At 40.3% G+C, this 26,899-nt stretch overlaps 1 protein-coding gene across 3 annotated transcripts in view; it reads left to right on the plus strand.

The window, feature by feature from the left end:
• The window catches only part of GORASP2 (golgi reassembly stacking protein 2), a 39,275-nt gene that overhangs the window by 4,976 nt on the left and 7,400 nt on the right, over nt 1-26,899 (plus strand). Inside the window, exons 2-7 of one of the 3 annotated variants that reach the window (XM_008068939.2) lie at nt 15,803-15,883; nt 17,516-17,719; nt 18,498-18,584; nt 19,883-20,013; nt 23,172-23,304; nt 24,943-25,063. In XM_008068939.2, coding sequence (XP_008067130.1) covers nt 15,803-15,883; nt 17,516-17,719; nt 18,498-18,584; nt 19,883-20,013; nt 23,172-23,304; nt 24,943-25,063 — 757 coding nt within the window. Of the gene's footprint in view, nt 1-15,802; nt 15,888-17,490; nt 17,720-18,497; nt 18,585-19,882; nt 20,014-23,171; nt 23,305-24,942; nt 25,064-26,899 lie in introns of all 3 variants that reach the window. The other 2 variants (XM_021717705.1, XM_021717707.1) reach the window with 2 other exon arrangements.

Raw genomic sequence — 26,899 nt, forward strand, 5'->3', positions numbered from 1 at the left:
TTAGGGCTTCTCAGTTTTGTTAGAAGTTACTGTAAGTTCCCTCCTGCAGTTGAAGTATGTTGAATACAGAATTTTTCCCTAGATTTTTCCATTAATTATTGAATTATCTGAATGAGACCACTTTCAAAATTAAATTTTTAGAGTGACCTCATATAGGGCCTATTTCCCAATATTCAGACTAATTCTGCTCTACACTTACAACTCTTTGAGATGGGCGATATCTGAGGGCATTCTAGAGCCAGTGTTCACACCAGTGTGGGGACAAGAAAATATTTTCACTCTTCCTTATAGTTTCCTCTGAGAGAGATTTTGAGGTGATGGATACTTTGAAAGAAGGGTCATTGAGATGAAGTGTGTCTCCCATGTAATCACAGATCTTTATCTTCTGGGCCATTTGCTGTAGATGGGACAGCATTTAGGTGCTCTCATCAGAGGAGAAAGTGACTACAAGTGGAGTTATTGCTATAGAAAATGGAATACCTAGACCATGTCTGTTATCATGTGGAACTGCTCTTTAACGATGCCTCACTCACCTGCATGAAGTCCTGTTTCAGTGACATTTCAATTTAATACTTATTTTGAAAAAGTGAATTTCTAATACCTGATTGTCATAATTTTTTTCTTATTTATTCTTCTAGTATAGTGTTTCTCAAATTTTTCATATGCATGTCCCCTTTGAAAAACATAAAAATCTCAGTATGGCTCCCTTCTCATTCATTCTGGAAACAACATGTAAAAAGAGTTGGGGGCCAGGCGCAGTGGCTCATGCCTATAATCTCAATACTTTGAGAGACTGAGACAGGAGGATTGCTTGAGCCCGGGAGTTCAAGACCAGCATAGGCAATATAGTAAGACCTCATCTCCACAAAAAATAAAAAAATTAGCCAGGTGTGGTGGTGCAGGCCTGTAGTCCCAGCTACTCAGGAGGCTGAGGCAGAAAGATTACCTGAGCCCAGGAAGTAGAGGCTGAGGTGAGCTGTGATTGTGCCACTGCACTCCAGCCTGGGAGACAGAGAGAGACCCAGACTCAAAAAAAAAAAGAACAGTTGGGTTATTTGGTGTTGTTCATAACATAAATATTGTATTATAAAGTATTTATTTATTTATTTATTTTAGTCGGAGTCTCACTCTGTTGCCCAGGCTCGAATGCAGTGGCATGCTCATGGGCACCATAGCCTCAACCTGCTGGGCTCAGGTGATCCTTCCACCTCAGCCTTCCAAGTAGCTGGAACCACAGGCAGCTAGAGATGAGCAACATGTCCCTGAGCTCAGGCAATCCTCTCACCTCTGTCTCACAAAGAGCTGGGATTACAGGAATGAGCCACTATACCCGGCCAATATTGTAATATAAAGTTGTGGCTGGGCTCAGTGGCTCAGCCTATAATCCCAGCACTTTGGGAGGCTGAGGTGAGTGGATTGCTTAAGCCCACGGGTTCGAGACCAGCCCGGGCAACTTGGCGAGACCTCATCTCTACAATAAATCAAAAATTAGCCAGGTGTGGTAGCACGCTCCTGTGGTTCTGGCTACTTGGAAGGCTGAGGTGGAAGGATCACCAGAGCCCAGCAGGTTGATGTTGGGATGGCTGTGAGCATACCACTGCACTCCTGCCCAGGCGACGGAGTGAGATTCCACCTCAAAAAATAAAATAAAATAAATATATATAAAGTTGTAATTTGGAAACCACCCAATGATTTTGACTCTGCCCCCAAAATTGATCTCTGCTAATAAAAGATCAAGAAGTTATTTAATAAATATTCTCTGAAATTGCTTTCAAATGGAGGAATCAGAGTATTTCTATTTATTAAAGCCATGAAATACAATGTATAATGCACCTTATGATACTTTTAGTAATTGTATCATTGAGCATAAACTTTTCCTGATATTAATAGGTCTTGAACAAATCAGTAATGTCATGTTGTCTATATACACCTCCATATTTATGTGATGAAGTATGTTTTAATGCATGGACTATCATCTTCATTTGGGGTGGCCTGCTGCTAGTGGTTAATTGTGGTTTCAGTAAGTACACTCCACAGCACGGGTTCAACTGCCTCCTGGGTCAGATGCTAACAGGGGTTTTGAATAATTCTTCTGAAATTTTTATAAGACGAGCTTAGAATAACCACTAACATTGGATGTTTGTTTTATTGGCCTTAATATTCTACCAGAAGAATTATATATATTGATTGAGTCACTAATAAATTATTAACAATCTAAACTAGAAAATATTTACTTTTTAAGTTTGATATGTGCTTTGGAATCTGACTGTATATTACCTTGACAGGTATGAATATTAAATATGGTGAATCCTGTTTTAAAACAACAAACCTAGAACTAAAGTAGTTACTTTGAGAAACTATCCACTTCCTTCTTGGCTTTGCAGATAAATTTTCTGCAGCATGAAGGGAATGATGCTGGGCTTTTGTTATTTCCTCCTCTCTTTTTTAAGCACTACTGAGAGATCAACCACACTATTAGCAATAAGGAACCTTGAGTGGGGCACAGTGGGCACCCGTAATCCCAGCTACTTGGGAAGCTGAGGCAGTGGAGAAGCCCAGGAGTCCGAGAACATAGCAAGACCCTATCCCAATAAAAAAAGATGAATGCTTCAGCCCAGGATTTTGAAGCTACAGTAAGCCCTCCAGCTGCTGCCTCTAAAATAAGTTAATTAATTAATTAAAATTAAGAGAAGCCGGGCTCGGTGGCTCAGCCTGTAATCCCGCGCCTTTGGGAGGCTGAGGTGGGTGGATTGCCTGAGCCCGCGGGTTCGAGACCCGCCTGGGCAGCAAGACCTCATCTCTACAATAAATCAAAAAAAAATTAGCTGAGCGTGGTAGCGCATGCCTGTAATTCCGGCTACTTGGAAGGCTGAGGTGGAAGGATCGCGGGAGCCCAGCAGGTTGAGGCTGCGGTGGCCGGGAGCAGCCACTGCACTCCAGTCTGGGTGACAGAGTAGGGATACTACTCTGAGTAGGGATCCCAAAAGTAGGGATACTAGTAGTGCCTCTTTCAGTCTTCACTAAAAACTACTTTAGATATTGTATATGAAAATAATGAAAACAGGGCCGGGCACAGTGGCTCGAGCCTGTAATCCCAGCACTTTGGGAGGCCGAGGTGAGAGTATTGCCTGGGCCCATGGGTTCAAGACCAGCCTAGGCAACTTGGTGAGACCTCATCTCTACAACAAATCAAAATATTAACCGGGCGTCGGGGCGCATGCCTGCAGTTCCAGCTACTTGGAGGGCTGAGGCGGAGGGATCACCTGAGCCCAGCAGGTCAAGGCTGCGGTGGCCGGGAGCATGCCACTACCCTCCAGCCTGAGTGACAGAGTGAGACTCCTACTCAAAAAAAAAAGAAAGAAAGAAAATAATGAAAACAATTGAGCACTATTAAATCCCTTTATTAAAATAGCACTGTCTACCTCACTAGTGGTCCTGTGGGTTAAATAAGATATTTCATGCAAAGTACTTAGCATAGAACCTGGAATATGATAATGACTCAAGTGTTAGTTGATGCCTTTATTACTGGCATCTACATTATTGTGTCACCCGCTGAGACCCACCACTGCAGTGATGGTACTAGTTAAAATATACTACTGTTGTAAACATTATTGTTAGTATTTTCAGTTAATTAATCATCAACTCCTTTTTTCCATGTACTTTACTACTGTTTAAAACAAGTTTGGGATCAGATCTGACACAATTTTAGCCACCTAAGCACACACATAAATGAAGTCTGTTAATTTTCTGGGATCCTAATTTTTTTATTTTTTGAGTTGGAGTCTCACTCTGTTGCCCAGACTGGAGTGCAGTGGCCGCTCCCAGCCACTGCAGCCTCAACCTGTTGGGCTCCGGCAATCCTTCTGCCTCAGCCTTCCAAGTAACCGGAACTACAGGAGTGCACTACCACGCCCGGCTGATTTTTTGATTTATTGTAGAGATGAGGTCTTGCTGCCCAGGCGGGTCTCGAACCCGCGGGCTCAGGCAATCCACTCACCTCAGCCTCCCAAAGGCGCGGGATTACAGTCTGAGCCACCAAGCCCGGCGGGATCCTAATTTTTAAGGAAATTATTTTATGAAAGGTGTGTGAGGACCGCTATCTCTTCGTTGTTTTGCTACAGTGTTACTATTCACGTTAATTAAAATAACTAAAAGAGTCTATGTAATTAAAATGATCTTGTTGTATTTGATTTTCTTCATTGTGTAATCTATAGATAGCTTAGCAACTGTTCATTTATTTCATGGTGAGTCATTCAGACTTACAGACTACCTAGTCAGCCTCTCACTTTATAACTAAAGAGGAGCACAGAGAGGTTAATTTGATTTGCCCAAGGTCACACAGCAAGTTTTCTTTAAGAAATAAATGCTGGCCGGGCTTGGTGGCTCAGCCTGTAATCCTGTGCATTGGGAGGCTGAGGTGAGTGAATTACCTGAGCCCGCAGGTTCGAGACCCGCCTAGGCAAATTGGTGAGACCTCATCTCTACAATAAATAAAAAAAATTAGCCAGGCTTGGTGGCACATGCCAGTAGTTCCAGCTACTTGGAAGGCTGAGGCGGAAGGATCGCCAGAGCCCAGCAGGTCGAGGCTGCGGTGGCCAGGCCACTGCCCTCCAGCCTGGGTGACAGAGTGAGACTCCAACTCAAAAAAAGGAAATAAAGAAATGCTAAGTTGTTATATGAAGAGTGTAAAATGAGGTGAGGGATTGTCAGAGTTTTTGCTTCTTTCAGAACAGACTTCAATTTCTTCTTTTTTGAGTAGGAGTCTCACTCTGTCACCTAGGGCATGCTTACAACCATGGCAACCTCGACCTACTGGGCTCAGGTAATCCTTCTGTCTCAGCCTTCCAATTAGCTGGAACTACAGACACACACTACCATGCCTGACTAATTTTTTGATTTATTATAGAGACGAAGTCTTGCCAAGTTGCTCAGCCTGATTTTGAAGCCCTGGGCTCAGGCAATCCTCTTGCCTCTGCCTCCCAAAGGGCTGAGATTAATGTTTAGATCTTTTCTAGAAAGCTTTCATGTAATAGCAGGTTTTTATTTCCTTTCAGTTGACATTATAATTTTATTTTAAATTGCTTAAATGTTACAAATTACATCATAGGATTAGTGGCAGGAGCACATGCACTCTGCATTAATTTGGAAAGACGTGTGAGGAGAATGTTATTAGCAGATGAGGCTTGACTCTTCTAATCTGCTGCAGAATTATTTACCACACATTTGTGTCAAGACCTAGGTAGGGAAACTTGCCCATTTGCAGACATAGAATACAGTAGTCCCCTTTACTCATGGATTCACTTTCCACAGTTTCAGTTACCTGTGGTCAACTGAGACCCAAAAATATTAATGGAAAATTCCAGAAGTAAACATTTCATAAGTTTTCAATTTCATGCTGTTCTGAATAGTGTGATGAAATGCTTGCACTGTCCTGCTCCATCCTGCTGGGATGTGAATCCCTCCTTCGTCCAGTGAATCTGAGCCCATGTGTGCTCCTGCCTATTAATCATGCACATCCTCTGCTCCTGACATCCAACCTTAGGTTTGGTCATGACTATGACCTAGAGTCACCTAAAGCCAGTGATCCTTCTAATGTATCATCAGAAGGTCTGTAGTGGCCTAACACTACGTCACAATGTCCATGTCACTTACCTCATTCCATCTCATCACTAGGCATCGCATCATCTCACATCACCACAAGAAGAGTGAGTACAGTACAATAAAATACTTTGTGTGAGAGATCACATTCACATAACTTTTATTACAGAATATTGTTATAATTGTTCTATTTTATTGTTAATCTCTTACTGTGCCTAATTTATAAGCTAAAATTTATCATAGGTATGTATGTATGTATAGGAAAAAGCATGGTATAGGGTTCAGTACTACCTGCAGTGGGGATCTTGGAGTATACGCCCCATAGGTAAGGGGGACTACTGTAGCTCCCCACAAAAAAACCTATTATAACTGAAGGATTTGGGGTTTATTTTTATGACATCACATTCCCAGATCTTTTTCTATCATTTTGATCACCTAAGCACACACATAGAGCATGAGAGTTTATGTGTATAGTTGAAGTGAGTCATCATTTAGGTATTATTTGGATTGAATTTATCCACTAGTCTTATTTAGGATCTCTGCTGTTTTTTAAAGCAGTACAGCAGAGCGCAGTGGCTCACACCTGTAATCCCAGCACTTTGAGAGTCAGAGGCAGGAAGATCACTTGAGGCCAGGAGTTTGAGATTAGCCCAGGTAGCATAGGGAGACTCTCCATCTGTTAAAAAAAAAAAAAATTCAGGCTAAATCTGGTAAAGCTTTAATGCTACAGGATCATAGGGTGAGAGAAAAGTAAAAAATGCAATTGCTTTTATTACCGGGAATTGGTTGAACAAAAGAGTTAATGATATTTTGTAGGCAATTTTTTCTAACTTTACTTTTATTGTAGCTCAAAGTAAGAAATATTATTTTCCATTACAACTAGTACATACTACTTTTCATGAAAAATATTGACCTTTATTATAACATGAATTTTTGATATTATTATGATAGTCTGTTTTTGTTTCTTTGGAGTCGGAGTCTCACTCTGTCGCTCAGGCTGGAATGCAGTGGCACACTCATAGCCACCACAGCCTCAACCTGCTGGGCTCAGGTGATCCTTCCGCCTCAGACTTCCAAGTAGCTGGAACTACAGGCATGCGCCACCACACCTGGCTGATTTTTTTGATTTATTGTAGATACATAGTCTTGCCAAGTTGCCCAGGCTGGTCTCAAACCTGTGGGCTCAGACACTTCTCACCTCAGTCTCCTAAAGTGCTGGGATTACTGGCATGAGCTACTGTGCCCAGCTAATAGTCTGTTTCGATATTTGTCTTTTCTTTCATGACATGCTGCGTCGATTTCAGAACCTACTGAAACTACACACAGTAGTTGAATGGTACCACTTTAGGGATTATTTCTGTAAAGTCAGGGTTCAAAGTACAGCTTCTAATCATTGGTACCAGTTTCTTTTTACGTAATAGGGATGCCCCACTATTGTGCAGTTTCGTCATAAGCTCTTCATTTTTGCTTTTTGAGAAGTAAAACATGTCTAGCAAATTTTATCTTGTTAACCATTTTTTCTAGAGTGCTTATCTCTTATAAGTATGTCTTTCATGCTGTTGTGATTTTTGTTTTGTAAGATGTACAAGTTTTAGCCAGGCATGGTGGCATGCGTCTGTAGTTCCAGCTACTTAGAAGGCTAAGGCGGAAGGATCACCTGAGCCCAGCAGGTCGAGGCTGCGGTGACCATGAGTGTGCCACTGCACTCTAGCCTGGGAAAGAGTGAGACTCCAACTCAAAAAAAAAAGATGTACAAGTTTGAACTCAAATGTAAAGTTTGAACTCTTAGAAGTGTCAGTAGCCAAGTTAATAATTTCTTCCAATGTCCTTGTTTTGGTGACTTTATTTTCTTGAATTGGAGTCTTGCCTTGTTGTCCAGACTGGAGTGTAGTGATATGCTCACGGTCACCGCTCCTTGACTTGCTGGGCTCTGGCGATCCTTCCACCTTAGCCTTCCAAGTAGCTGGAACCACAGGTATACACCACCACACCTGAGTAATTTTTTGATTTATTGTAGAGACGAGGTCTCGCCAAGTTGCCCAGGCTTGTCTCGAATCCTTGGACTCAAGCAGTCCTCTCACATCCCCCTCCCAAAGTGTTGGGATTACAGGCATGAACCACTGCACCTAGTAGTAACTTTTTAAAAATAAGTATTTGGGGCAACCCCCTTGGGTCCTCTCCCACTAGGGAAGCTTTTCTGTTCTATCAATAAATCCTGCTTTTAAAAAAAAAATGAAAATAAATAAATATTATTTTGTAGGCATAATTGCTCTTTAGTATTTTCAGCTGCCTTATTATGTTTCTTAATTGCTCAAAGTAAATCATACAGTCCCAAAAAAGTAGAAAAAGTGCATTGGAAGAAGTACAGCCTCAATATGCTTGTTAGACTAGCTCTCAGGGAATTGGTTTATGTATAGTCAGATTTTTCTTGAAAACTGAGTGTTTACTGCTTTAAGGTATCAAAGCTATGTTATATGAATTTTCTTTTTCTTTTTTTTTTGAGTTGGAGTCTCACTCTGTTGCCCAGACCAGAGTGCAGTGGCATGTTCACGGCCACCGCAGCCTCGACTTGCTGGGCCCAGGCGATCCTTCTGCCTCAGCCTTCCAAGTAGCTGGAACTACAGGCGCACGCTACCACGCCCGGCTGATTTTTTGATTTATTGTAGAGATGAGGTCTCACCAAGTTGCCCAGGCGGGTTTCGAACCCTCGGGCTCAGGCAATCCATTCACCTCAGCCTCTCAAAGTGCTGGGATTACAGGTGTGAGCCACCTTGCCTGGCTGAAATTTTTTAAATAGACTTTATTTTTTAGAGCAGTTTAAGGTTCACAGTAGAATTGAGCAGAAGGCACAGATTCTCCATACAGCTTCCCCTGTTATCAGCATGGTCCATTCCCATGAGAGTGGTATGTGTGTTACAATTGATGGATCTACATTGACACATCATTGTCACTCCAAGCCCATCCTATACATTCTTGTGAACTTCAGGCATCGTATAGTCTATGGGTTTGGCAAATATGTAATGACATGTGCCCACCATGACACCATCCTGCAGAATAGTTTCACTTGTTTCACTTTCTGCTCCATCTACTCATTCCTCCCACCCCTCTGGCACCTGGCGCCCATTGGTCTTTTACTGTCTCTATAGTTTTGTCTTTTCCAGAGTGTCATGTAGTTGGAGTCATACATTATGTTGCCTTTCAGACTGGCTTCTTGAAGATCTATGTTTAAAATGTTTGGGAAACCCCTTTGGGTCCCCTCCCGCTGTGGGAACTTTTCTGTCCTCAATAAATCCTGCTTTCTCACTTCAAAAAAAGTAAAAATAAAATGTATCACATGTTTGCCCAGCATCATACATAGGTGCTAAATGTAACTTAACTGCTTTGTATCTTAATTGTTATCATGACCATCAGTTAATGTGCTATGTGTTAGATGCAAATCATGTGTAGTTGTCACTTGGACTTGTGCTGTTCAGTAAAATAACCTCCAGCTACATGTGGATATTTCAACTTAAATGTAATAAAATTAAACAAGAATAAAATTCAGTTCCTCAGTCACAGTAGCTGCATTATACATATGACTAGTGGCTGTTTTATTGGACATCACACATAGAAAGCGTTTCCATGTCACAAAAGTGCTATAAATAACTTAATGCCAGAGACTTTTTTCTTTGTAGTACCAAGACACAATCACAATTATACCTGTAATATATGCTCACAGTAAGTACTCACAAGGTAGAATTTGGTAAGTGGTGCAAGACTGGTGCTTTTTTTCTTTTAGTTTTGTATTTTTGTAATTTTTATTTCTTCTCACTTTGTGCCAGCTACCTTTTTTTTTTCCTTTTCTATAATAAGTGGCAGTAGCATGTCTTTCCTTTTTCAGCTCTTTAGGCTATTACTCTGCTGCTTGGTGACTTGAAAATCAGATAGCTAAATTATGTAAAATCAATGTCAGTGGGATCTGAGCACGGTTCTGAAGTGTTCTCCTGAACAGTGAGCACTAGATCAAGTTACTTCATAGCTTTCATGTTGACTGCTCAGAGTCCCTTTTGACTTAATTGCAGGTTCTCAAACCATATTCCATATAGGTGAGGTATAGTTATTTGCTTAGATTGTAGTGCCAATAACTGGGTTCATCATTTCTTCCACTTTTTCATTTATACTTTTTTGATAGAGCAAATCTTAAAACTTTTTATGTTAAAACAGTGCACATAAGTGTAAAGCTTGGTGAATTTTCATAAACAAACTCATGGAACCAACCTCTTAGCCCTTTCCAGTCACAGCCCACACGCACCCCTCCCCCCCAAGGTGACTGTATCCTGATTTCTAGCAGCATAGATTAGTTTGGCCTCTTGTACTTTATATGAGTGGAACCATGTGTTGTGGACTCATTTGTATCTGTCTTCTTTTACTTATGAGATTTATTCATGTCCAGTGTTATTGTAGACCTTTCACTTTATTAATATATGATGCCTTTTAGAGACTGTGCCAGAATTTATTGATCTGTTGGACTTTTGTGCAGTTCTCAGTTTGAGGCTTTTATGAATGGTGCTGCTATGACTATTACAGTGAATGTCTTTTAGAGAATAGGTATGTGCATTTCTATTGGGTGTATACTTAAGAGTAGAATTCTGGGTCAAAAGGTGTACATATTTTGTATTTGCCAAATTGTTACTAATTTGCCTTCCCACCACCAGTAATTGAGGTTTCTGAATGTGCCACATCCTCACTTAACACTTAGTATTGCTGGGCGTGGTGGCTCACGCCTGTAATCCCAGCACTTTGAGAGGTAGAGGCGAGAGGATTGACTGAGCCCAGGGGTTCGAGACCAGGCTGGGCAACTTGGTGAGACCTCATCTGTACAATAAATAAAACAATTTGCTGGGCATGGTGGTGCACACCTGTAGTTCCAGTTACTTGAAAGCCTGAGGTGGAAAGGATCGCTTGAGTCCAGCAGGTCAAGGCTGCAGTGGTCATGAGTGTGCCACTGTACTCCAGCCTGGGCAACAAAGTGAGACTGCCACTCAAAAAAAAAAAATCACTTAGTATTTTTCACTTTTTAAATTTTGACCATTCTGATAGGTGTGTTAATAGTGTTACATTGTGATTTTTATCTGCATTTGCATTTTTTGGACAACTGTTGAAGTTGAGCACATTTTCATATTTATTGATCACTTCAGTGTTGTCTTTTGTTTAGTGTCTGCTAAAATTTTTTCACCATTTCTCTATTTGGTTGTCTCCTTTTTTATTTTAAGCAACTTTATTGAAATATAATTGCTTACCAGAAATTTCAAACTTTTAAGGAATATAATTTGGTGGTTTTCTAGTGTATTTATAGAGTTGTGCAATCATCACTGCTATCTCATTCCAGAATCTTTTTATTACTCCAAAAAGAAACTTTCACATTCCTCTACCTACTACCCCTTACAGCCACTCATCTACTGTCAGTCTCTATGGATTTGTCTATTCTGGACATTTCCTATAAATGGAATCAAACAGCAAGTAGTCTTTTGTGACTTACTTCTTTGACTTTGTATAATGTTTTCAAGGTTCTTCCATGTTGTGGCACGTTTTCAGTACTTCATTCCTTTTTATGGATATACCACATTTTGTTTATTCCTCAGCTGAGGACATTTGGACTATTTCTGCTTTTGGTTATTATGAATAATGCTGCTATGACATTTGTGAACAAGTTTTTGCATGGGCATACATTTTCATTTTGCTGGATTGTATACCTAGAAGTGGAATTTCTGGGTCATATGATAGCTTTGTGTTTAAATTTTGAGGATCTGCCAAACTGTTTTCCACAAAGGCTACGTCATTTTACATTTCCACAAGCAATGTACAAGTGTACCAATTTCTCCACATCCTTTCCAGTGCTTGTTATTGTCTTTAATTGTGGTCATTCTGGTGGACAAGAAGTGATGTCTCATTGTGATTTTATTGTCTGTCTTTTCTTTTTTTTTTTTTGAGTTGGAATCTCACTCTGTCGCCCAGACTGGAGTGCAGTGGCCGCTTCCGGCCACTACAGCCTCGACCTGCTGGGCTCTGGCGATCCTTCCGCCTCAGCCTTTCGAGTAGCTGGAATTACAGGCGCACGCTACCACGCCCGGCTGATTTTTTTGATTTATTGTAGAGACGAGGTCTCGCTGCCCAGCCGCGGGCTCAGGCAGTCCACTTACTTCAGCCTCCCAAAGGCGCGGGATTACAGGCTGAGCCACCGAGCCCGGCTTGTCTGTCTTTTCTTAATGAGTTGCAGTAGTTCAAGATTTGTTCTGGTTACAGATCTTTTGTTGGATATGTATTATATCTTTTCACTCTTTTTTTTAGTTGGAATTTCGCTCTGTTGCCCAGGCTGGACTACAGTGGCACACTGCCCACCGCAGCCTCAACTCACTGGGCTCAGGTGATTCTTCTGCCTCAACCTTCCAAGTAGCTGGAACCACAGGTGTGCGCCACCATGCCTGGCAATTTTTTAAAATTTATTGTAGAGATCAGGTTTCACCAAGTTGCCCAGGGTGGTCTTGAATCCCTGGGCACAGACAATCCTCACCTTCACCTCCCAAACTGCTGGGATTACAAGCGTGAGCCAATGCGCCTCTTTTCACTCTTAATTATACCTGTTGATGAGCAGAAGTTCTTAGTTTTAGTACGGTATAGTTCATTTTATCAGGGTTTTTTTGGTTGGTGATTGGTGTTTTTTAGGTCTGATTAAGGAAGTCTTTGCATACTTGAAGGTCTCAAAGATATTATTCTGTGGTTTTTGTCTGCAGGCTTTGTTGTTTTACCCTTGACCTTTAGATCTACTATCCATCTGGAATTGATTTTCAAGAGGCAGAATTTAAAAAATTTTTTTTATTTTTAATATGTGGGGTACAATTCAGGGTTAAGTATACAAATGTTCATTATGCAGGTACCCTTATTGATGAGGTGTGCCCCCCACCCTGGCATTTTACTGGAGAGGCAGCATTTTAAAAAACCTGTGTGTCTTCTTTTTCCAGCTGACTAGTACTTTTACAAGTCCTTTTCTTTTTAAAGGGTAAGAGATGTTTACCAAATTTGGAAAAATAGTGTAATGTTCAGGAATTGGTTGGTTATGAAGATTTACCCTCAGATGGTGATAACAGGAGGATAAGCTTAAAATTTATAGAGTTTAGAGTTTCTATCATAGGCTTGAGACTTAGGTAGGCATTTCATAAACTTGACTCATTGAATTCTTACAATATTGTAAAGTAGGTGACATTATCTCTTGAAAATGAGAATACTGAAGCCCAGAGTGGTAAATAAAATTTACCAAGCTTACACAACTAATAAATGGGTAAAACGATGGCTTAAAACCAGCTTGGTCTGACTCTAAAACTCCATTTTTTTTTTACTGAGCATTTTAAAAAAATCTTGTAAAGTCTTAATTATTAAACTAACAGATCTGCCCTATTCATCTTAAAGTGTTATAGTAGCTGACCCAGTAATAAATGTTAAATGGCCTATGGAACCAAGTATATATAGACTTTTAAATTAAGATGGTTTGAAGGAAGCAGAAGATAAATGAACAATCAAGAGATCTCATCAGGGACAGAACGTATTGAAGTGGTAATCTGGTGCTTAAAGAGATTAGGTTCCTGAAAGATTCTTGTCAATGGATAATATTCCAAGAGAAACTTGACTGTATGGATGTTTAGTTTGCTGTGTTGTAGATCTTATTGTTCATGCTAGGAAATTTCCTTTAAGTGTTTTGGGGTTAAAGAGAGTATTTTCTAGGGTCCCCTCTGCTGACTTTCTCGCAATAATAAAAATACCTACTTGCCAAAATTGTGCTGATACTAATGACATAAATAAATTTGAGGAAGAAATTAATTTCAAGGTTCATTAGAAACAGAGAGGAAATCGATGTTTGTAGCAAATGAAATGGAAAAATAGGGAAAGGATTGAGTTTATTTTAGAATTTAAACTTAGCTGTTGAGTCCTTTTTGAGTTATAGGAAGAATACTTCTGATGATGTTGGAAATTTTCCATTTCAAACAAGTAGTTTAAACTTTATACTCAGAGGGTGGCATGATAAGAAATCGGCATGTAGGGTCAACTTTCAAAGTAAATGATTATATTACAAAAGTGCCATCTTTAGCCTTTTTAACTCAAAGGTAAACTTTTGGCAGTGTTAATGGAGAAGTCTGAAATTGATCAATGAACTACTTGGGTTCTAGATAAAATGCTATTAGTGGTCATTTGGAAACATTCAATTCAGAGAATTAGATGATTAGATGTAGATCCTACTCAATGAGAAACTCTATCCTGAGAAAGCTCCTCAGGATCTGTGCTGTTTATCCCCTTTTCACACCTGAGACATTTCATATTAGATTGATGACCACCTGCAGACATTTCACACCTACTGGATCTGTTTTCCCAGCTAGCTGTGACTTGACTTCACTTTTCTTATAGTAACTCTAGGCAGCCACTACTTACCTTTCAGAGTTGTCATTTGAGGAGGAATCTATCTCTGTTTTGGGTACTAGACATTTTATTTGCTAATATATAAAATATGAAATAACCTCCATTAAGAAACAGCCAGGCACAATGATTGACACTAATAATCCCAGCACTGTGGGGAGTGAGAGGACTGCTTGAGGCTAGGAGTTCAAGACCAGCCTGGGCAACATAGCAAGACCCCCGTCTCTACCAAAAATAATTTTTAAAATTAACCAATCACCTGTTGGAATGCACCTGTAGACCTAGCTACTTGGGAGACTGAGGTGGGAGGATAGTTTGAGCCAGGAGTTCCAGACTGCAATGAGTTGTGATTGTGCTACTGTGCTCCAGCCTGGGTGATAGTCTTTTTTTTTTTTTTTTTAAAAAAGAGGTCAGAATCTTTTTGGGAGGCCGAGGCAAGTGGATTGCCTGAGCCCACAGGTTCAAGACCAGCCTGGGCAACTTGGCAAGACCACATCTCTACAATAAATAAAAAATGAGCCAGCCATGGTAGTGCATGCCTATAGTTTCGGTTACTTGGAAGGCTGAGGCAGAGGAATCGCTGGAGTCCAGCAGGTCGACGCTGGAGTGACTGTGAGTATGCCACTGCACTCCAGCCTAGGCGACAGAGTGAGACTCCAACTAAAAAATTAAATAAATAAGTAAGAAAGAAAGAAACTAAACTAAATATGTACTGATTATTTTTATTAGAGTGAACACCTTTAAACAGTACATCTCTTTGATATTTAACTTATTTAATTTACAAAACTGATTAAGTCCAAAATTTGTGGGGAAACTTACATAAAATAAGATCAAACAGTTTTAGCAAGTTAAACATTGAATCATCTTTATAATGGACAATTATTTTTTACTGTGACAGAAGATGACTATCTAGTTTTACTTTTTCAGAGACAATGATAGTATAATTTGGCTTAAATAAAAGGTAATATTGGCTGGGTGCAGTGGCTCACACCTATAATCCCAGCACTTTGGGAGGCCAAGGTGAGAGGATTGTCTGACGTCAGCGACTGTGTTCCTATATTAGCTTTATAACTGAATGTTCCCTTGCTAATAGTAGTCAAAGAATAAGTACTTGAGTTTGTCTTTTAGTTGCAATGATTACCTATCTGCTGTGTCATAAGCTAATTTCTGGGAGGATTAGCTCCTTCCCTCACAAAAAGGAAACAATGGCGTGGGAACCACAGAGGGAAAACCTCATACAGGAGATGAACTTAAAGAATGGGTAGAGTCAGGCCTGGCACGGTGGCTCACACCTATAATCCCAGCACTTTGGGAGGCTGAGACAAGAGGATTGCCTGAGCTCAGGGGTTTGAGACCAGCCTGGGCAACTTGACAAGACCTCATCTCTACAATAAATAAAAAAAAATTAGCCGGGTGTGGTGGCGTGCGCCTGTAGTTCCAGCTATAGGAAGACTGAGGCAGAAGTATCGCCTGCGCCCAGCAGGTTGAGACCGTGGTGGCTGTGAGCATGCCACTGCACTCCAGCCTGGGTGAGAGTGAGACTCTGACTCAAAAAAAAAAAAAAGAGTGAGAGTGGAGTTTAGGGAAGTGAAAGGTCATTATCTGGGAGAGATGAAGAGAAATGAGAAAGCTATCTTGCACCTATATTTCATTATCAATGAGATTAACATATTTTTACTGAAAAGAGATAGCTGTTGAAATTTAGCTTACAATTTACAATTAGGCTTTGCATTTTTAAATGTTGGTCTTTTTGTTTTTACAGGTACAAGAAAATTCCCCAGGACACAGAGCTGGACTAGAGCCTTTCTTTGATTTTATTGTTTCTATTAATGGTTCAAGATTAGTAAGTTCAGTTTTTTGTAGTCTTGTCTACAGTATCTGTAATCTTTTTAAAATGGAATTTTTCCAATTATCTGGGATAGATATTTATTATTTACTTGCAAACTTTATATAGAGTGTGATGCCAGTTTATAAATAATCATGTGTTAGTAAACATTAAAATGCTAACTCTAGAATACTATACTTTCACTCCAGTGATTATCTTAGGGGAGCAGAGTCTCACTGGAAACTTTTATTTTGTATGTTAAATATTTCATTTTTAGAAGCAGAAATAAATAATTAAGGTGTAAAAGATTGCTTTTTAAAGATGTGAGACTTCTCTAGGTTGTTGACAAATGGATTAGTAAACACTCATTCTCAGCTTGTCAGTTTTCTTGGAGCTAAGTTTCATGATATGTAAATAATGTTATTAGACCTAGACAGAAAGAAATGCTACAAAGTGCAGAATTAAAAGTTGTTATAAGTTGTTTTCAGTTTACCCATAGTAAAGCCCTGTATGAAGGAAATTATATAGTCTTAGCAAAGAAAATACTTATGACAGTAGCTATTTGGTGGTTTATTTTTTTATAATCTTAAGTTTTTGCTCATTATTAGCATTTCTGACATAATGGCCTTTATTCATTTATATACTAAAATATTTAGCATTCTGTTGCCGTTTTTTTCTTTCTAGCTCCTAATAAATAATAAAGTACAAATATTTTAGATTTTAAAATCAAAGTCATTGCAACTTTGCTAATAATGTAACTTCTTATGACTTTTTTTTTTTAAAGTAACAGAGGTCTCATTCTGTTGCCCAGGCTGAAGTGCAGTGGCGCAATCATAGCTCACTGTCACTTTGAACTCCTGAGCTCAAGCAATCCTTCTGCCTCAGCCTTCCAAGTAGTTGAGAATACAGGCACCCACCACTTGGCTAATTTTTTATAGAGACGAGATCTCACCATGTTGCCCTGGTGGAACCCCTGGTCTCAAGCAATCCTTCCAGCTCAGCCTCCCCAAGTGCTGGGATTACAAGTGTTAGCTACCACACCCGGACACATATTTTTGTGTTTTTTGGGGGTTTTTTTTGAGTTGGAGTCTCACTCTGTTGCCCAGACTGGAGTGCAGTGGCATGCTCCTGGCGACCACAGCCTCAACCTGCTGGGCTCCGGAGATCCTCAGCCTTCCAAGTAGCTGGGACTACGGGCGTGCACTACCATGCCCGGCTAATTTTTTGATTTATTGTAGAGATGAGGTCTCGCCAAGTTGCCCAGGCAGGTCTCGAACCCGTGGGCTCAGGCAATCCACTCACCTCAGCCTCCCAGAGCGCGGGATTACAGGCTGAGCCACTGAGCCTGGCTCATATTTTGTTTTTAATCATTGATGCCCTGTGTCACTCTAAATAATTGTGGATTGCAAATCCCATAATCCATAGTCAGCTATTAGAAAAAAGGCATGGAAGAATTATTGCTAAACTCAGAATTATTCTTAATTTTTTGACATTCTTTTATGTGGAAGAATATTTAAATGTTAGTGAAAGCTTTGCCTGTTGTGTTGAAAGTTTTACTTATGTTGTTTATTACTACTACTATTATAGACCCATAGGATGCTTAAGATAACACTGAATTTATTAAGAAATGTGATTTCTATATGTTTACAGAACAAAGACAATGACACTCTTAAAGATCTACTGAAAGCAAATGTTGAAAAGCCAGTAAAAATGCTTATCTATAGCAGCAAAACACTGGAGCTGCGAGAGACCTCAGTCACCCCAAGTAACCTGTGGGGTGGCCAGGGCTTGTTGGGAGTGAGCATTCGTTTCTGCAGCTTTGATGGAGCAAATGAAAATGTTTGGCATGTGTTGGTAGGTATGAGCTGTGAATAGCTATGTGTGCGGAACAAGAAGCAATGTAGAAGGGTATTTTAATTGTAAAGGCATTCTTAGGCTGTCTTTAGTTTCTAAAAATCAGTATTCGTTGCTTTTTGAAAATGGATCAATTAAAGACAAAACTTGAGAAGTAGAAGCAAATATAGCAGCTTAAGAACTGTGTTTCTAATGGTTTATGCATTAGAGGACACACTGAAGTAGATAGCTACAGAAATGTTTTAAATATTTATTAAACATTATATAATTTATATGCTTTGGAGTTTTATTTGTGTGTTTTTTTGGGGTTTTTTTGAGTTGGAGTCTCACTCTGGCGCCCAGGCTGGAGTGCAGTGGCACACTCATGGCCACCCCAGTGTCCACCTGCTGGGCCGACCTGCTGGGCTCTAGCAATCCTTCTGTCTCAGTCTTCCAAGTAGCTGGAACTACAAGCGCGCGCTATCACACCTGGCTAATTTTTATTTATTGTAGAGACGAGGTCTTGCCAAGTTGCTCGGGCTGGTCTTGAATCCATGGACTTAGGCAATCCACTCACTTTGGCCTCCCAAAGTGCTGGGATTACAGACTGAGCCACCGAGCCTGGCCTCTTTGCAGTTTTAAATATCTGTATTCTATAGATTCTGGCATTGGACATTATCTCTAACAAGACAGAAATATAGAGGTTTATTAAATCACTGTAATTAAAAGCTGTGACTAGAAAACTTGGAAGATTGTTTTATGTATATTGGTATTGAGATATGTTTTTGTGTCATTCTAGGAAGTAGAATCAAATTCTCCTGCAGCACTGGCAGGTCTTAGACCTCACAGTGATTATATCATTGGAGCAGATACAGTCATGAATGAGGTAATTAGTATGTTTATTGATAATGAAAATTATATAAAATTTACTCGATGTTTGAGTTCAGAAAGGTATTTTGCATACTTTGTCAGTCTTTGCTAATCCAAGAATAGCTTATCCTTCAGGGTGTTAAATGGAATATCTGGGAAGTATCTTACTGGGTTTAGCTGTGAGGAAAAACATACTGTGTGGCAGTTGCACAGATTTTGTGTATGATACACAAAAATATTTTACATACCTAAGACTAAATCAAATTCTCATTCTCAACTGTTCATTGACTTCATTTTCTCTTCCCCTTTTTGCTCAGGTGACAAAATTAGCTCAGCCATATTAGTCAGATCCTTTTCCTTGTCTGTTAGTGGAAATACATATTACATACATACAATATACATACAAAAATGAGATAAATATAAGGTGCCCAGATAACCAGGTCTTTTTTTTTTTTTAATTGAAGTCTTACTTCATTGCCCAGGTTAGAGTGCAGTGGCACACTCACGGCTACCTCAGCATCAACCTGCTGGGCTCCGGGAATCCTTCCACCTTAGCCTTCCAAGTAGCCAAAACTACAGGCGTGCACTACCACACCCGGCTAATTTTTTATTTATTGTAGAGATGAGGTCTCGCCAAGTTGCCCAGGCTGGTCTCAAACCCGCAGACTTAGGCAATCCACTCACCTCGGCCTCCCAAAGTGGTGATTATAGACTGAGCCACCAAGCCCAGCCTTTTTTTCTTTTTTTTTGAGTTGGGGTCTCACTGTGTCACCCTGACTGGATTGCAGTGGCACACTCACAGCTACCGTAGCCTCGACCTGCTGGGCTACAAACCTTCCACCTCAGCCTTCCAAGTAGCTGGAACTACAGGCGTGCGCCACCCCACCTGGCTAATTTTTTTTATTTATTATAGAGACAAGGTCTTGCCATGTGGCTCAGGCTGGTTTCAAATCCCTGAGCTCAGGCAACTCTCTCACCTCCACCCCCCAAAGTGTTGGGATTACAGACTTGAGCCACTGTGCCCAGCTTGTACCACATTTTTTTATCCAGTCCACTTTTGATGGGCAACATGTTTGGTTCTATGTTTTTGCTGTTGTGAATAGTGCTGCAGTAAATGTGTGTGCAGGTATTTTTTTGTAGAAAGATTTGAGTTTCTCCGGGTGTATTCCCAGAAGGGGAATTGAATTGCTGAGTCAAATGGAAAGTTGTTTTTTAAAAATAAAGTTTTCCAGGTGATTCTGATAGTATGTTTGAGACCTACTGTTCTGAAGCATAGTAACATAAAATCATTTTCCTTCTGTGATGCTTTTGCAGTCTGAAGATCTATTCAGCCTTATTGAAACACATGAAGCAAAGCCACTGAAACTTTATGTGTACAACACAGACACTGATAACTGCCGAGAAGTGATTATTACACCAAATTCTGCATGGGGTGGGGAAGGCAGGTAAGGTCATTTTTTAGACTAAGTTATGACTCTTAAACAGATATGACAGATAATTTATAGACATTTATTGCTTTTATTTTGAAATAAGTTATTGATTTGTTACAAGACTCCTCTTAAAAAAGCAGAGAGCAAACCTAGAACATTTGAAACCAGTCATTCATTTTTTTTAAAGCACATATCTAGGAAACATGGACTATATACTATAGTCCTTTTCTTTACTGATCTAAAAGCTACTAACATTTATTTGAGGAATTATTGAACAAAAGCCATAATTAAAGAAAAGCCTAGGATTTGGAAACTTGCCAAATGTTTTGTAAAAGTTCCAGTCCGTGCTGGAAAAAGGATGGCTGAGTTGTTGTAGACAGGAAAAGCCTCCAATTGCTCACAGTGTCTTTACTCATGGCACCTGAAATTCTTCAGCTGAATGTGTCTTACCACAAGAATAATAACTTGTTGCAGGCCAACTCACGCCTGTAATTCCAGCACTTTGGGAGGCCAAGGTGAGAGAATTGCCTGAGCCCACAGGTTCGAGACCAGCCTGGGCAACTTGGTAAGACCTCATCTCTGCAATAAATCAAAAATTAGCTGGGCATGATGGTGCACACCTGTGGTTCCAGCTACTTGGAGGGCTAAGGCAGAAGGATCGCCTGAGCCCAGCAGGCTGAGATTGCACTACACTCCAGCCTGGGCCACAGAGTGAGACTCTGACTCAAAAAATAAAGTAACAACACCAAGAAAGCAAAAAACGTATTGAAAAAGGTAAGACAGAGGTATCATCTAAGAATCTGGCCTATCTGGGGCAGTACTTGATCGAATTATCATTGTTCGTTGTCCAAGTTCATAAATACCCAGAAATATGATCTGAAAGCATTCAAAATATATTCATTTCAGAGGGACTGCATCATATAAACAAAACTTGCAAAGAAGCTGCTGTATTCATTTGAATAGCAAATCTTTAGTTCTCTAACTGGAGAAGGGGAAATTACTCAGGTCAGGTTAGTACCCCAAGAATGCCTGGAAAGCATGGAATCAAAGGTTTTGTGAACGATGAAGTCCAACAGCAAAAAACATCACTTTTTCTTTCACTTTGTAATTATATTGACTACTGTTACATTCTTGTTCTTGGAGCCCTTCTTATGTAGATTCATGGCATTTATTCCTTTTGTTTGGAAGTCATTTTCCCTTTGATGTGGTTTAATTGATTGGCCACTGCTTTAGACAGGCCCAGACTATTTTTCTGAGTCTGCCACTGACCATGCATTTGTCCTTTCTGTGCCTCTTTTTATTATTCCTTCCTCAGAGCTCAGAGGCTGACCACATTTCATTCATTACATCTTATTTCTTTTCTTTTTTTTTTTTGATAGGAGTCTTACTCTCTCACCCAGGCTAAAGTGCAGTGACATGCTTATGGCCACTGTAACCTTGACCTGCTGGGTTCAGGCGATCCTTCTACCTCAGTCTTCCAATAGCTGGAACCACATGTGTGCGCCACCACACCTGGCTAATTTTATGATTTATTGTAGAGAAGAAGCCTCACCAAGTTGCCCAGGCTGGTCTCGAACCCCTGGACTCAGACAGTTTTCTCACTTCCACCTCCCAATGTGCTGGATTACAGGCATGAGCCACTGTGCCTGGCCCATATTTCTCTTAACTTCATTCCTAGGCTATCTTTCAGTTTGCAGCAGGTCTTGGCTTCTCTACCACTGCTTAGTTACTTTGATTAGTAAGCATCTTGTTTTAAAAAGGCAACTTCTCTGAAAGGCCATCATTGATCAGTATGGATGTATTTCTCTAAGCCTATCTGGGATCCAGTCCAGTGAGAATTGCAATTTTGATGGAGAGGGTGAAGGAACAGGTAATTTTGTAAGATGACACATCATTGTGCAAATCAGCATTGGTTATGGAGGAGCTGAAGTTGACCACTGTTTGGTAGCGATAGTACCCATGGAGATAATAAATGCTGTAGCAGAGGAAAGGCACAGAGTTGTTCATGCACGGCCTACTCTGAAAGTGTCAAGCAGTTTGGGAAATAAAAGACATCATGATGGAAACGTAAGTAGGAACCTGATTGTGGAGAGCCTTAAATACCATGGTCAGGAAATTGCATTGGCTATGAGCAGTGGGACTGTGATGTTGTATCAGTAGGGGTTTTGGGTTCCAAATGGTAAAAGCCAGCTGTCTCTGTCATAAACGCATGCATACTTATTGATATGGATTAGCGCATATAATCAAAGAAACAGCTAATTGACTGGATGTGGGAAGGGCAAAACTCAGAAAACCTCTAGGGATTTAGATAGGAAAACTATTTGACAATTATATCAGCATTCATTCTATTGAAAAGATAAAGCCATTTTATATATTTTTTATCATTCCCAAAATTTGTAGCCCTAGGCAAGAGAGATTGATTGGCCTGGCTTTGGCCATGAGCTGGTCCCTTGGTTTGGGCAGGGCAGACAACCTGATTCACAGTCCCAACACTCCACACAACAGCAGAGAAGTAATTCCCCAAAGGGAGGACAGAGAAAGGAATTTTGGGAGACCATCAGGATGTAGAAAAAAGCGATTATGATCACATCTTACTAGAACAATGCCTCCGGTGGCAGTAGGAGAATAAAATAGAAGGAATCTGGATTGAACATACACACTGGTTTGTATCAGTTTCTGAAAGAGAACCATGGGATGTAAATGATGTCATCACACAGTGCTTAGACTCTTCAGTGGAAAGGCTGTGTGTATGTCATTCAATCAGCTTATAATTATCACGTGTCCACCACGTGTCAGGAACTGTTAAGATGGTAGTAAATACACACGGTCTCTGCCCTTAAGGACCTTTGCATTTTATTGAGGGAGATAGATAATAAATAAATATGCAATGTGTTGGATGGTAGTAAATACTTGAAGGAAAGTAAAGGAGTAAAGGTAGTGTTCGTGGTGGGGGGCAGAATGCTGTGTGCTGTTTCAGGTGGTCAGGGAGACCTCTGATAAGATGGCATTATTTAAAAGAATGGAAATTTGTTTGTTTTTATGTTTCAACACCTCCAAGAAGGGAGTATATATTCAAGGCACCTTGAATCTATGTTCCCAGGTTGCACCAAAAAAAAAAATCTCACTGAAATACAAACTGTGATTGATAACAACTTAAAAAAATGTTTTTATAGCCTAGGATGTGGCATTGGATATGGTTATTTGCATCGAATACCTACACGCCCATTTGAAGAAGGAAAGAAAATTTCTCTTCCAGGACAAATGACTGGCACACCTATTACACCTCTTAAAGATGGGTTTACAGAGGTAAGATAACACTGCCTGAATATATCAAAGTTTTCACCAAAACAAATCAAGTGTATTGATGTATACAGCGAAAACACTAATTGATATAGGGCAAATGATGAGTAAATTGTTGATAGTGTGGAATTTGAGGTTTCTGTAAGATACCTGGATGGAGGTTAGATACGTGAGTCTGGATTTTAGGAAAGAGGACAGGACTAGAGATGCAGACTTGGAGGTCATCAGCAAAGAGAGGGTAACTTAACCCTGTAGGTGTTATAAAAACTGTTGAAGAATTGGGTCTGGGTGGGACAGAGGACTGAGGTCCGAATCTTGCAAATCTAGACAGGCAGAGAAAGGAGATCCAGCAAAGGAGGCTTAGGGGAATCCAAAAGGAAAACAAAACTTCAAGAAAAAGGGCATAATCAGCCATGTCAGGTGCTGCAGAGACGTCAGGGGAAAGAAGTAAAAACACATGTCCCGAGCAAGAAAAATTTCAGGCTGCAAATACCAAATCACAGGGGCTCCAGAATTAATGGTGAGTGATCAGGTGATGCCAGCTAGGGCTTACTACTTCAAGAAATTTGACTGAGAAAGCAAGGAAGGCTAGGTATGTGAGGGTGATGGGGGGTGGGGAGTGAGAGAACTCTTGCAGGATCAAGGTGAGGCTTCTTAGGGAGTCAGAGCTCTGAGCAGGCTCATAGAGCTTGTGAATGTTTCTTATGAAGCCATTGTGTGACAGTCAACTTTTGTCCGCACAACTAAATAAAAACCAAACACCCAAAAAAAAAGTGCTAGTTTTGTAAAGACAGGGCTGCTGGCACTGTCACTTCATGTGCACAATTTGGCCATCCCTGATTCTAGAGGAAGTGAAGGGCAGCTACTGGAAGTTTTTCTTCAGCTCACTCCCCACCCCCATCATTGGCTCAGGCCAGAGCCAGTATAGTTATATGTTCAGACTCCAACCATTATATCTGCTGCCCCCTAGTCAGGGCTTTCTCTCCCAGATGTGCCTCTGCAGGTCTGAGGACACCAGAGGGTGAAACAGCTGGTAGGGGAAGGGTCACAACACAGGTTTTCTCGGAATATTCCACAAGGCACTGGCGCTGCAGAAGTTGGATTATTCAGAGATGAAACCACCCATCAGTAGAGTCCAGATCAACTCCTGAAAAGTGGAAATCTGACTGCCACATTTGTGCATTGAGAAAAGAGTAAATGGATTCATGAGGAAAATCTTGAGAAATAGCTAAGAAATCTATCATGTTTTCAGACTTCTAGCTGATTTATTTCCTGAGTGATGAAAGTTAAAAAAAAAAAATGGCCAAGAATTTAGAGAGAACAGGAAAGCAGTGCTATTTTAGGGTTGAATAAAATGATCTCTGAGTAAAGAAAGAGGAGAGAGTAGAGGCTCTCTTCATGTGGAAGTGGCTAGAACAGTGTGTGCAACTGGAGCTAGAAGCTATGTGTCCAAAGACTGGAAGGGACAGAATGGAGAGATGTTTGTAGTGCATGCTTCCCTGTACATAGGCATAAGTGCCAGAAAAACTTTTGAAAGCTATCATATGATCCAATATGTATCTATAGGGCAGGTGAGAGCCAGTGTGCATGTTTTCTTTTATATAAATACAAGTCATTTTCTTTTTTTTTTCTTTTTTTTTGAAGGTCCAGCTTTCCTCAGTTAATCCCCCATCTTTGTCACCACCAGGAAGTACAGGGATTGAACAGAATCTCTCTGGACTTTCTATTAGCTCAACACCAGCTGTCAGTAATGTTCTCAGTACAGGTGGGCAGAAAAACATATCCTGTGTTCAGTCTACTTTTTTTTATATGACATTCTTGCATAGAATTTAAAAAAATTATTGCCAGTGTACTTTGAAAACTGGAAATGTGCTCCATGTTGACAGGTCCTGACTGTGAAAACCAGTTCTGAGTTACTGTGGGCATCCACAGTGAACTTACGCCTCTTCTCTGCATTTTTAGACCCTGGACTTTCCTTAGGTTGTACACCTTGTAGAGTTGGGACTGTACCTTTATGTTATATTCTCTATTTACTCAACAGGTGTTTGCATATTTCTGAAGTAGTAGGTTTGGGGAGGTGAAAGTGAGCAGGCCAGCCAGGAGCAATGGCTCATGCCTGTAATCCCAGCACTTTGGGAGGCAGAGGCGAGAAGATTGCCTGAGCCCACAGGTTCAAGACCAGCCCAGGCAACATGGCTAGCTAGACCTTGTCTCTACAATAAATAAAAAAATTGGCCGGATGTCGTGGCACATGCCTGTGGTTCTAGTACTTGGAACCCAGTAGGTTGAGGCTGTGGTGGCTGTGAGCATGCCACTGCACTCCAGCCTGGGTGACAGAGTGAGACTCCAACTCAAAAAAAAAAATAATAATAATAATAGAAGAAAGTGAGCAGGCTGCCACTTCTGTATTAGGAGCTCAGTCTTGCCCAGGGATACGTGCCTACCGCCCTCCTTTTCTTATTCCTTGTTCTCCTTGATGTAGTCCTTTTTATTTGTTTGTTTTAGATTTTTTGACAGCTTTATCAAGATGTAGTGCACATGTCATACAACTCAGCCATTTTAAAAATACAATTCAGTGTTTTTTGGTATATTTGTATGGTTGTGCAACTAACACTCAGTCAGTTTCAGAATATTTCATTAGCCTAAAAGAAACCTAGTACCCATTATCAGCCTCTCCTTATTTTGTGCCAGCTCTCCAAGCCTAGGCAACTACTAATCTCCTGTCTGTCTCTATGCATTTGCCTGATCTGGACATTTCATACAATCCATGTGGTCTTTTGTGACTGACTTCTTTCACTCAATGTAATGTTTTCAAGGCACTTGTTTTGCTAAATAATGTTCCTTTTTGTGGAGGTGCCACGGTGTGTTTATCCATTCGCCAGTTGAGTAACATTTAGATTGTTTCTACTTTGGGGCTCTTAAGAATAATGCTGCTTTGAACATTTATGTACAGGTTTTTACATGGATGTATGTTTTCATTTCTCTTGGTTATATACCTAGGAGTGAAATTACTGGGTTATAACACAGTTCTTAACTTGGTATATTGGTAGAATTCATTTTTCCCTTTCCTTTTCCTAATCCCTGTTTTCTGGTTTTCATTCTATATCATGCCAAGAGTATATTATATACTCAATAAATGCTGAGTAAGTGAATGAAATAATGACATAATAGCTATATTTGACTAATACCTTTTATTCATAAGCCCTTTTAAATATTTGTATTCAAAATTTGCTTGTTGTCCCACTTTGTTCTGGGATAGACTTTACACAGCCACCATAATACAGTAGTAAGGTTAACAGCATGGTATCTGGAGTTAGTCCCCTAGGTTCCAGCCCCAGCTCTTTTTCAAAGTCTTGGTTTTATTTCCCAAAAATGCAATTGAAAATTTCATGGCCATGCTCAGTGGCTTAGCCTGTAATCCCAGCACTTGGGGAGACCAAGGTGAGTAGATTGTCTGAGCCTGCAGGTTCAAGACTAGCCTGGGCAACTTGGCAAGACCTTGTCTCTACAATAAATATATATATATATATTTTTGAGTTGAAGTCTCACTCTGTCACCCAGACTGGTGTGCAGTGGCCGCTCCCGGCCACCACAGCCTCGA

Source organism: Carlito syrichta, unplaced genomic scaffold (genome assembly GCF_000164805.1).
Source record: "Carlito syrichta isolate Samal-C Ts95f unplaced genomic scaffold, Tarsius_syrichta-2.0.1 Scaffold109683, whole genome shotgun sequence".
NCBI classification, from domain to species: Eukaryota; Metazoa; Chordata; class Mammalia; order Primates; family Tarsiidae; genus Carlito; species Carlito syrichta.